Source organism: Schistocerca cancellata, chromosome 5 (assembly GCF_023864275.1).
Source record: "Schistocerca cancellata isolate TAMUIC-IGC-003103 chromosome 5, iqSchCanc2.1, whole genome shotgun sequence".
NCBI classification, from domain to species: Eukaryota; Metazoa; Arthropoda; class Insecta; order Orthoptera; family Acrididae; genus Schistocerca; species Schistocerca cancellata.
Window position 1 is genome coordinate 416,751,408 of NC_064630.1, and position 12,398 is coordinate 416,763,805.

The 12,398-nt window shown below is 45.3% G+C and overlaps 1 protein-coding gene across 4 annotated transcripts in view; it reads left to right on the top strand.

Moving 5' to 3' along the window:
* LOC126187373 (L-lactate dehydrogenase-like) overlaps positions 1-12,398 on the top strand; it is a 291,082-nt gene that overhangs the window by 214,856 nt on the left and 63,828 nt on the right. Inside the window, exon 1 of one of the 4 annotated variants that reach the window (XM_049928420.1) lies at positions 2,948-3,094. The exons of 1 other annotated variant lie outside the window; for it this stretch is intronic. Coding sequence is in view for 1 of the 3 variants with exons in the window: in XM_049928418.1 (XP_049784375.1) it covers positions 3,115-3,121 (7 nt within the window). In the remaining 2 variants the exon portion in view is untranslated. Of the gene's footprint in view, positions 1-2,947; positions 3,122-6,214; positions 6,367-12,398 lie in introns of those variants that run through there. 2 more of the 4 variants (XM_049928418.1, XM_049928419.1) reach the window with 2 other exon arrangements.

The following is a 12,398-nucleotide window of genomic DNA, read 5'->3' on the forward strand; positions in this document are numbered from 1 at the left end:
CAGATGTAGCATTCCAGATGTGCAAAATAAACACATCTGTTAAATATAAAAAAGAACTAAAATGTGCAATGTGTAATGTACTGTGAGGTTGTTTATTAAATGTGTTTATCTTTTATTCCGTAACCCATCATATATACTGAAATGTATTACAATAACTTGTCTTTTAATTAGTTTTTATTCATTATTTTCATTTTATGGTGGAGGAATCTGTCCTCCACTGTTCTAATATACGACCGCATGAGTTAAGTACAGGGCTGTACAGATATTTTCCCCCACCGCAAGCTTGTATTTAACGTTAGTTGGCAAACTGCTCGTGGTGACGCCAGGTATATGTGGATTCGTAATAATTTACAACTTTCGATCATAACGTTTGTAATATCATACTTTTGCATTTTTTTATTGTTGTTGCCTTTCTTGTGTTCCAGTTTATACCTGAAGATGACCTGCAGCGCACATTGAAACTGGTAGTCGGTAATTAAAAGTTGTGATCCAGACGCTGAGTGTGTTCCCAAGTACGAACAGTCCTTATGTTCTCAGTATGCTTGAAAGCTTTATTGACTATGGCAGCTTCAATATTTTGGTTCAAATGGCTCTGAGCACTATGGGACTTAACATCTGAGGTCATCGGTCCCCGAGAACTTACAACTACTTAAACCTAACTCACCTAAGGACATCACACACATCCATGCCCGAGGCAGGATTCGAACCTGCGACCGTAGCGGTCGCGTGGTTCCACACTGAAGCGCCTAGAACCGCTCGGGCACACCAACCGGCCACTATTTTGGCTCATGGTGTTGCTATCTGCATGAAAATATCGCCGGTGGACGGTCGTAAGCAAAACGACTCAGAGCGTTGCCACCTGGTATTTCTGTTTCAAAATGAATAAATGTGAGCTCGTGCCTATAGCAGAGATAAGGACCAGAAAGTAAAAGATTAAACGTTCGGTGGTAAACTTCTGCAGACTCACATCAGTAATATGGAGGGCGAATAAAATACTTGGATTTAGCAGGAGAGATCTGGGGGAAGTGAGTCTTAAGGGAATCGCATCAAAGCAGCGAGTGCGACTGATTTTAGAATACTACTTCCGCCATTGTAGTCGGTAGGAAAGATGCATTACGGCAGCCATTACAACAATCAGAGATGCCCTATTGCATGTCAGTGCACTCATCAAAAAAGGTCATGAGCGTATCAGAGCACTCAACTGGGAATATCTGGATGAAATAATACTTCCTTCTAGCACTGTCACGTGATTTAAAGTGTCAGTGAACGCAACACTCCTACTTCTGTCGAATATCTCGAGCAGGACACGTGAGAATCCCTCAGCGCAAGAACATGAGAATTCATGTGTTTATATTATTTGTTAGTTTACTCTCCTTGAGTGGTAAGCGGCGATCCGTGATACTTACTTGAGAGAAGGTGCACTTCTTAGCCAAGATAGCTTGTACACAACATTCACTGTTGATTACCGGCTTCGATAATCATGGTTACCATCATCAGATCTCGGTAAAACGCTGGTACATGCCCCGTATACCAGCTGTACATGTACTCTTTCTAAAACATTGCTCTGTATGTGAAGGCCGAGATGAACGACGCATCGGCAAGTAAGGTTAAAATCACAACATACAGAGTAATTCGCCAAATGTTCGTGTCCAATAGCAAACATCAGTTTGTACTTTATTGCAGTCTACCGGTACTCTGGCTGTAATGTACACAGTAGTGTGTTAGGGAACACGAGGATTTGGCAAATTACTCTCTATCTTGTGATTTTAACCTTGACTTGCCGATGCATCTCATCGTGTCTCTCACATACCTGGCAATGTTTCAGAAACAGTACTTTTGCAGCTTAGCTGGTATAGGAGACATGTGATAACCTTTTACCGAGATATGAAGGCGCTTCAGTTTGGAACCGCGTGACCGCTACGGTCGCAGGTTCGAATCCTGCCTCGGGCTTGGATGTGTGCGATGTCCTTACGTTGGTTAGGTTTAAGTAGTTCTAAGTTCTAGGGGACTGATGACCACAGATGTTAAGTCCCATAGTGCTCAGAGCCATTTCAACGATCTGAACCGAGATATGAAAATGGTAACCATGCTTCGAAACAGGTAATCGACAATTAAGGTTGTTTACAAACGATCGTGGCTAAGAAGTTCGCCTTCTCTCAAGTATATGTTACTTGTATTGATACGTAACTAAATATAGAGGATTTTCGATACGTCTCACTTTTTTACGTAATTGCCATATACCTATAACAATGTAAGCAACTAGAGTTGAGATAAATACAATGAAAACGGAACGGAAATAAGAGAATAGTGCGCGTACAGAGGCTCAGTCAGTTATTTTCTCTCTCGCTCCAACGCTAATGCAAAAAGTAGCTCATGTTGGTGCGAAGTAGCCTCCTCCATACGGTGTGCAGAGGTTCGCGGAGCGTAAATGCAGATGTACGTGTGAAAAAGCAGCAACTAAAAATGTCATGAAGCGCATTGTACCGTTTGCTATGGTATCGAGCGAGTAACTAACGACATACACGTATCCAAGCATTTAACAGTAGATCACACGAAGAATGTAATGGGAACTCGGTATCGTCGTGCGGAAGTTGCACAAGCGCGTGCAGTTTTGCGGTATGCGATCCGACGTCGCGTCATGCCGCTTCCTGGAGTTCCACTTTTTACCGGCGCGTGGCGCACGTGACGAGACCAGCGCAGCGCCCCGCGCGCATGCAGGGTGGGCAGGGAAGGGTGGCTTACGTGCACGTGGTCACAGCGGCACCTCTGCGCCGGCTGACGCAACGAGCGCGCAACGGTCGGAGGCGTGGCCCCGCCGCGTCTATTTTCCCCGAACTGTCAGCGCGCGAGTCGGCGTCGCGTGTCGCCGCTCAGCTGTTTCAGCTCCGCGCGCACCGCGCTAGTCAGCCGCGCTCCCCACCGCCGCTTCGCGCGTGCAGGCGTCCCGTTGCAGAGGAGCAGCAGCGGCACGTGCCGCTGGCTTGACTCACGCCGTACGCTCAAGGGCACCTTGGAAACTCGCGCCCGCGCCTATTCGCGACGGGATAAAGGCGGCTCGGGAGGAAGTTCGGCGAGTTTTCTTCCCGACACTGAGGTACGTGAGTCTCAGGGACCATGAGTGGTACGTAAGCTACCAAATGACACTTTAACCCCTTCACTGACGGCTATATGTAGCTGCTAACTCAGCAGTTTAAATTTAATACTGGCAAGTGGCACGCCCATTTATGTGTCAGCGCACTTCAATTCATCGCTTTTAAAATACCTAATAACTTCCTTCATAAATATATATCGTATTGTTTCTACCTTTCTTAAGTAATTCTTCTATCTACACCAGCGTGTTCTTTTTTTTTTCTTTTTTGTATTTGTAATGACTGTTCTGTTTCTCTTATTAAAAATTGGTGGCTATTTTTGGGCTTCTTGAAATTTATGGCGCCACACTGCGCACAGGCTATTGTTAAAATTTAAATACATGCAGGTCATCTTTGTCCGTAAATTGCCCTCTAATTGGAGATTGGATTGATCTGTCCAGCAAAGTAAAAATGTGAAGCGAAGGTGAGAGCTTACTTTGGCCTGCTCTTTATACATTTTAATTTGATTTTTAAATTTTTTGCTGGAGTTCGCGTTCCTGCGACTCAACAATCTTTGTAAGAGGTGGGGGAGGGGAGAGAGAGATAGTATCACCCTTCGTCTTAGTGAAAAAAGAAGGGGAAAAAACAACGTTAGCATTAGCCCCCGGCGATTATTGAAATTAAAATGGATGTGATAACGGTACGGAGATTTGACCCCTAACTTTACTTTTTGAGTCTCAAGCGTTAGGTCGTTAACCCACGAAGATCGATCCTTCTCACCTTCCAGGTCAGAAAGTCAAGTGAGGTTATGAGCCACAGGATCGACAGGTGGGAAAAGCTCGTCACTATTTCGGAAGCGATATTAAAGCAGCAGTATTAAGAACTGACTGCTTAATATAGTTTCTCCATACTCAGTGTATTGACTGACACTTTTCTCTGCGAATGCCGTCTTTGTTCCTGTCCGGCTTGCTGTCAATATAGTTCTTATACTGCAGCTGTTGGCTACGCAGGGGTTGTTATTCTGTAAATAATTCTCGAGGAATTTAAGAAAAAATTATGATTTCGTTGCTAGCGTGCTGTAGTATGCTAAATAAAAGAAGATCGAGACGATATAAAATGTTTTCATCTCTTTTGCGCCAGTGGTTCCTTACCGCAAAATGCATGCATGCGGCTGCGTTTGGACGTTCTTGCCGAGTTCAGATTGGTGTGCTGCGTCTATTTTAAGTGTAATGTTGTATTTCTCTTCATTTTTCCTCTCAGCAAAACGCTTTAAGCTAGAATACTGTCATCGTTATTAGTTTTTTCACTGTGCGTGTGGTTATTTATCCGCTCTGCTTGAAATGGAATTACGTTTTACGATTCGAGTGTCATTATCCATGTCGAAACCAAATATAGCGAGTGTTTGTGTGCAGATGTTCGACGCATAACATGCTGGTCTATAAGACAACAAAAGGTTCCCACTACAACTACATTCAACAGATGCTTATCTTACTTTTTAAAACTAAAATTTGAGGCTTCAGAGAGGGGCAGTAGCAAACAGATATATGTAGTATCTCCTTCGGCAATGTAGATTTCATGTTCTCATAACTCCAGTTACCGATGGCTTATTAAGCTCTGATTTCTTGATACCTCGTTCTGTACTGTTGATGAGACATGAATAGCAGTCAATTACAAATATATAAACCACAATGACGACTGTAACAGTTGAATAAATCTCACGTTTCACATTTACCCAGCGAGATTACGCACCGGTTATAGGGCACTCGACTCGCTTTCGCGAGGCATACGTACAAATTCCTTCAAATGTGTGTGAAACCTTATGGGACTTAACTGGTAAGGTTATCAGTCCCTAAGCTTACACATTACTTAACGTAAATTATGCTAGGGACAAACACACACACCCATGCCACGGGGGGGAACTCGAACCTCCGCCGGGACCAGCCGCACAGTCCATGACTGCAGCGCCCAGACCGCTCGGCTAATCCCGCGCTGCTACAAATTCCTTCCCGTTCATCAAGATGGTTTCAACGATTTCTCTAAATAGTTCAGAAGGCATATTGGGGTGGTTCCTTCGAGAAAGACGCGGTCGAATTAATTCCCCAACCTTGTTCAATTAGAGCTCTTGTTCTTCTTTAATGACTTTGTGTTTGGCAGGATGTTAAATCCTTAACTTCCTTTACGTTAATCACCGTAAAATTTGTCACGAATATGATATCTGAAACGCATAAATTCTCTTTCAGCGTTGCAATGGCATCTTAATGTAGAACGTGGATATTAGACACTGTGCGCTGGACATCTCTTCAGTAATACAAGTATTCTGGTATGTACTACTGACCTCAGTTCCTTCAAGAAAATGTTTCAAGTGGCTCTAAGCACTATGGGACCTAACATCTGAGGTCATCAGTCCCCTAGACTTAGAACTACTTAAACCTAACTAACCTAAGGACATCACACACATCCATGCCAGAGGCAGGATTCGAACCTGCGATCGTAGTAGCAGCGCGGTTCCGGAATAAAGCGCCTAGAACCGCTCGGTCACATCGGCCGGCTCAGTTCCTTCCTTCGATCGGAATCGTAAGGAAATGCACAGGCATTAATATGACCATATCTGTTACGATCTGGCAGTCTCCAAAATCCGAGAGAGTATTATTCTGCTGTTTAGAGCGAGGTGTTTCGTAGACCACGATTGAAGGCGGGCTGCGTATTGTTCCGCGTTGAGTATCACGCACATCCGCCGCCGGGCGATAGTGGCACCGAGCTACCAGTAGGCGGACGAAATACAAAGAAGTCCCGGGCACACGAACGCTGCGGTATAAGAAAGTTCGGCTACTGAGTAGGCCCAGCACAAGAGTAGCTAACAATTTTAACTTCTGCTGTATTTTCTGGAAATCTTCTGAGCTCTGAAAGGACGAGTAATGCCGATAAGAAAACTGTATTCACTTGTCACAGTACACCTGCTATCATATCTGAGGACTATCGCTAAGATTTACGAGGTACGATTTATCTGGATATACCGTTCCCTTCCTGTGAAGAGGCCACTCACCGTATTTAGAACGAAGGCGTGTTCGCGCTGCAGAGGGGACACACCGCTTGCGCGAACCGGCTGGTGCGTGACGTCACTCCAGCGGCCGGATCCTCGCGCTGCGATTCGCTGAGCCGTGCCTGCCCCGCAGGCCCCCTGGCTGTCGTGCCAGTTTCGCGCCTATCAGCTGTTACCTCGGCTCAGTAGCCGTGCGCGACCGTTCCTGGCAGGTTGTGGGTTGTCCTGTCTTCTGCGCCGAATCCTCCTCTGCTCTCGGTAAGCCAACTTCGCATACTAATTCTGCCCTCTGCTGGGTGCTGCGATTGGTTCCGCGATACGTCCTCTAGCGCCGTGTGTGAAGTCTGTCGTGAACACCTGAAAGTGACGGCCTTCCACTGCGGCCGATGTTCGTTCACCGCCTTAACCTATCCCACGTCCACTAGAAGAGTCCGCTGATCGTTGTAGGTGCGTCCTTCGATACTGCATTTGTAACCATTAGCTCGAGGAGGTTCTGTCCCTTGGACATTAACACTGGCCTTCTCTATGGGGCAACAAACTCCGGGAAATTAAAGACCTCCCAATGGCTTAGAGACTTCCTCTCGCCCTTCTCGTCGCGAGGAGATACTCCGTAGCTCGGATACGTACTGGCACTGCCGTTTCAGGAACAGTCATTTAAGTGGAGACTCCACACCACTCTATGCCTACTGCAACCAAACACTAATAGTGCGCGATTATCTGACCAAATGCCGATTTTATAACCGTTTACGTTTTAATGTATGTTTGCCATCTGAACTATCAGCTAGTTTAGCAGATACAGCACGACCTGTAGATCACGTTTTACTTTTTATTCGTCTTAATAACATGGCGCCGGCCGCTGTGACCGAGCGGTTCTAGGCGCTTCAGTCCGGAACCGCGCGACTGCTACGGTCGCAGGTTCGAATCCTGCCTCGGGCATGGATGTGTGTATGTCCTTAGGTTAGTTAGGTTTAAGTAGTTCTAAGTTGTAGGAGACTGATGACCTCACATGTTAAGTTCCATAGCGCTCAGAGCCATTTGAACCAATAATATGGCGAAGGAAATTTAATTTTCAGCCATTTGAGCATCATCCTCAAAGGGAAGTGATAGTTTTTCGCCATCCTTCTACTCCCATCGGTTAGGCTCTTGAGTATTATCGACTCAAACTTCATCTGGTAATTGACTTTAAAATTGCGATATGGCGCTCATGGCCATTGCCGCTTAGTGACCCAAAGCAGCTACAGCCACCTCGAGAAGGTTGTCGCAACTAATGTAGTCTTAAACCCGAGTCAGTGTGAACACACCAGATCGTGCAACAGACCTCTGTGACCGCATAATAACTAGAAGGCGACAGCGGCATTATTAAGCACGTAATATTGCCTACTGTATATGGGTACACAACGTTGTTCACTCTTGTAGATAGGGAAAATGAACAATAGCAAGCAACGTGGCTGCTTTTACTGTTCCCTTGTGTCGTTTGGGGTATTCAAAAAATATATAGAAGTCCACTGAACAGCCGAGGCCGCTGTACAAAAAGACAAAAGCGGTGCATTTTGCTGGGCGTAATGTGTCATTAACCTAGTGGCAAGTGTGCGTAGGAGCTCGTTTCGGGCTGCGCCAGCTGTAGGCAACGTAGTGCGTGCGCGCACTGCGACGATTATCTGACCCACTTTCACGCAGGATACGCACCGGAGGGTGAAGCAAGCCGGCGGTAGGCAGGTGGCTGAAAGTGGATCGATGGCTGCGTGCACACAGAGGGCGATTCGAGGTCATTCCAAGGACGTTCAAAAAGGAGCCAGCTGCTTGCCGTGTGTGGTCTCCGGATCTGAAAATACCTCAGCTGTGCGCTGGCGGCTCTTGATATCGCACAGAATAGAGACCGGAGCGACGGAGAGAGACGCAAGTTAAACTCGCGCTGTAGAGGCCATGAAGCGTGATGGTTCTTCGTGTCACAGGATGAAATGCTGCGCGTAGGGGCGTAGCTGGTGTGTAGGGGTAGACAGAGAGGCGAAAGTGAAACTCTGGTTCGTGAGGCCAATGAAGTTACGCTGTTAGCGGAGCCTGTAGCAGATGGTTCACCAAAAAGATATGCGGTTTCTTGTAGAGCGTCCTCAAAATTGTAAACTCCTTAGAAATAAGATTATTTTTCTGTTACTTGTATAGTACTGGAGACACTAGTATTAAAAAAATCGAAGAAGTGTGTGGTAAATGTGTTTCTAGATCAGTATGTAACAGAATGTTACGCTATTTTGATAGAAGTAAGTTAATTTATACATTTTGAACCAAGAAAATTGAAAACACTGTGGGGCATTGAAGTTGCTTCTTGTATGGTGACCAAAAATAAAAACTTCGCTACTGTAGAGGGTCTGGGAGTAGACTATTGCTAATGAAGCTACAAAATTGTAATTAATTTTTTACTGCTCAAGTGGTAGTTGTATTCCTGTTATGGCACAGTTTGATGGGTATTCTGTTCATTTTTTTCTTAGCTCTTTACTAAGTGCTTGTATGGCATAGACAACCCTTCTGAAAAGCTGCACTCATGTAAATTATTCATGTCAATATTAAAGTAAATTTTTTCAAGTGTTTTAGAAGATAATTAGCTACTGTTACCGATGAATGCCACTAATAAATGAAAAATTCAGTTTAATCCTCTCACTTCCCCTATCGAGATACTCCGTACAAACGCTATAACCGACGCATTACTGCAGGGTATCAAAGATTTCCTATCCAAGACCAGCGTCGGAACGAAACTGCTTACAAATAGTAAGTAGTATTCAGTGTTCGAGCACTGGATGTTTCGTTGTTAGGCCCCTTCTTCGACGCAGACAGCTTAATCTCAACAGTTACCACTTCATGAATTGTAGGTTTCGATAGCACAGTTCCATTACGAATCGTAGAAACATTTTTGTCGTCAATCGTTTGCTAAACAAGCAACTGCATCTTACCAATTAATCGAAGAGTGGACCCTGACTTACATTCCACCGGCCGTAAAGGGTTCGCTTCGTTGTATAAACCCTCCCATTATTACTCAGGGTGCTCCTAGGATATGCCCATTTCTCTGGCCCATTAATCAAATAATTAAGGCTAGAGTATTCATATTTCATTGAGTCCATAACTTTATATCAGTGCACAGTGCTGAAATAATGAAATGATCGTACGGCATTGTTGGCCGGGAGACCCCATGCGGGGTGTTCGGCCGCCGAAATTGCAAGTCCTTTTTAGCTGACGCCACTTCGTCGACTTGCGAGTCAATGATGATGAAATGATGATGAAAGACACACAACTCCCAGCCATCACGAGGCAGAGAAAATCCCCGACCCCGCCGGGAATCGAACTCGGGACCCCGCGCGCGGGAACTGAGAGCGCTACCGCAAGACCAAGAGCTGCGGACAGTGCACAGTGCTGAATGCGTTTCATTGTTCACTCCGTGCATTCTTTTTTCTTATCTAACAATTTTTGCGAAAATCATAAGTCTTGCCACACTTCGCTGAGATTCAGTCAAACCATTCTTAAAGTTTTCGTACAGCTGTCGTAAAATTGTTGTTATTGTGTATTTCTCAATAATTTTGTTACACTACATTAAAATAGAGGAAATAATTCTGCTTGTCGTCAATGCGGAGAAGATGCGGCCAACCAAACTGTGACGTTTTTCAAGGTTTTCGAGCGTCGGAGATATAACTCGTACCTTCTGACACCATTGAGGGTGACTCCCCAAAATATGACAGCAATATCGAATACAACACCCGAAGGAAAAATGGAAATATCGCATGGAAATGCACGCGTAAATGGGTGCGAGTGCAACAGGTGTTGGTTAGCGATGCACATGGCTCACCGGGCTGAAAGAAGGCTAATAGCAGTGAGTCACTCAGTGTTCACGTGAAAACCTGCTGCTTCGCACCTGAACGTGGGTGACAGTGCATCGCGCGTCATACAATCTACACAAGATTTCCAGAATTATCAAGGGCGTACTCAGAGACGGGATAGGGGAGGGCAACTACTACCCTCCGCTGTCCCCCCCCCCCCGCCCCCTCCTCCCAAGCATAATCACAGACCGAACTCTCACCATGTCAGCCTCAATACGGATCTTGAATAGTAGCAAATGTAGCTGGAGTCATTTGTCGTGAAACATAGATCAGTTATTCCCAGCATAACTAACTAATAAAGTTGCGCTGCCCCCCACCCACATCCCTCCGCAACTTAAACCCTGGGTATTGTATTTTAGTCGGGCAATGAAAGTCTGGTTTCGCTTAAAAATGCACTTTACGGAGCCGACCACGTGCTGGACAAATCCCGTTGTCCAACGTCTTTGCCTTAGGGAGTTGCACTTCTGATATGCTATTCCGGAAGTTTTGCGGCAACGTACTCATTGCCCTCAAAAGTTTTCCAGCTACAAATTTCTTCAGATGTGGGAATAAGTGGAAGTCAGTTGCTGCCAAATCTTGTGAACAGAGTGGATACATAAATTACTTGTAATTAAAATTCTCCAGATTTCCTACTGACAAAGCTCTCTCGTGGGACGATGTGTTGCACTGATGCTCTGTTGCTTTCCTCTTTTCCAGTTGTCCTCAAGTATTTTCATCATACTGGCCCGTAGAACTTGCGTAATAGTTGTTAATATTTATATTCTTTGAAAGCTAATCAGGGACATTCCTTCCGCAGTCCAGGAAACACTTCCCTTTACCTCGAAGCCAGGTGAAATACTTCGCCTTTTTACGCAAGACCACCAGCTTATTCCACCCACTGCTTGGGTCGTGGCTTTGTTTCTGGCCTGAAGTGGCCACATACACCGCAACTACATAACAATAAGGGCTACACCAAATGCAGCACCTGTCTTTCACAAGCCCTTCTCATAGTTATTTCTTCGTGCAGAAAGTTCAGTACCTTTTATTCCCCTCAAGTGCCGACGGCGTCAGTATTTTGTATGCTTCTTAATAACAGATTGTCCAGTACTGCGCACGTCTGTGGCTACGGTTTTGGGACATCCACCACTGTCCCTGCTGTTGGCACATGTAGTCGGAAGAAGAATTTTTCTTGTGTCCACTCTCATTACCAGTTCGTGAAATTTTCTAAGCAGGTTTTCGCGACATATTAGCCGTCGTTTTCGTCCGGCAGTTCGGATCAGTCTACATCTCAGTTTCTCACTCAGGTCTATCAATATTCGCACTGTCCTTCATCCACATTTTTACTTACTTCGCAAGCCAGTGAAGTATGGAAGTACTTTGTACTAATATAGGTTTTCCGTCCTATTGTGTTCGTGTGTCAAGCGAGACAAAATGACTGTATATGCGTCTCCATACGCGCCCTAATCTCTCTTATCTTCTCATAATTCACACGCGAGATAAAAGATGAAGACCTGCCACACACGCTTCCTCAAACACTGGTTCTCTGTTTTCACGCAACAGGTTTTCACAAGAGCAGCGTCAACTTCCTCCCTATTTTTTACATGATCTCCGCAAGCATTTTTGTTTGACTTGTTCAAAATGGTTCAAATGGCTCTGAGCACTATGGGACTCAACTGCTGAGGTCATTAGTCCCATAGAACTTACAACTACTGAAACCTAACTAACCTAAGGACATCACAAACATCCATGCCCGAGGCAGGATTCGAACCTGCGACCGTAGCGGTCTTGCGGTTCCAGACTGCAGCGCCTTTAACCGCACGGCCTCTGCGGCCGGCTGTTTGACTTGTGGTGTGGACCATACTCACCTGTAAAGAACCTAGTAACGTGATTCAGAATTCATTAAATGTCTGTTATGGTCTGTACAATGGCTACAAACGCTTGGCGAGTACCCTGCATTTGGCCAGACAACCGTCTTGGTTATTTCTTTTTTCAGAAGCACTGCTTCGTCCCAGAATTCTACCAACAAATGTGCCTTCCATACGCCTTCCCTACTATAAGTTTCACCAGTTCGTCATAATTTACGTCGCTTTAGCACTACCCTGAATATTTAAACGATGAGACGGTTCCAGAACTATACCACTGATATTGGAATCACGTTTGGTGTGTGTGTGTGTGTGTGTGTGTGTGTGTGTGTGTGTGTGTGTGTGTGTGTGTGCTCTCTGCTCTCTGCAGTCTCAGAGAGCTGAAACCACACTGTGAGCAGCAGCAACGGTGCATGATGGAGAGAGAGAAATAAAAAGAAATTAAAAGACTGGATGTGGTGGTGAAATGATGGCTGTGTAATGCTGGAATGGGAACAGTGCTGTTTCTTTGTGCATGTGTCTGCCGTGTGTGTTTCACCCGAGTGGTTCTCCCTTCACCCATGCAGTTCTTTAAGAGAAGCTTGAACCC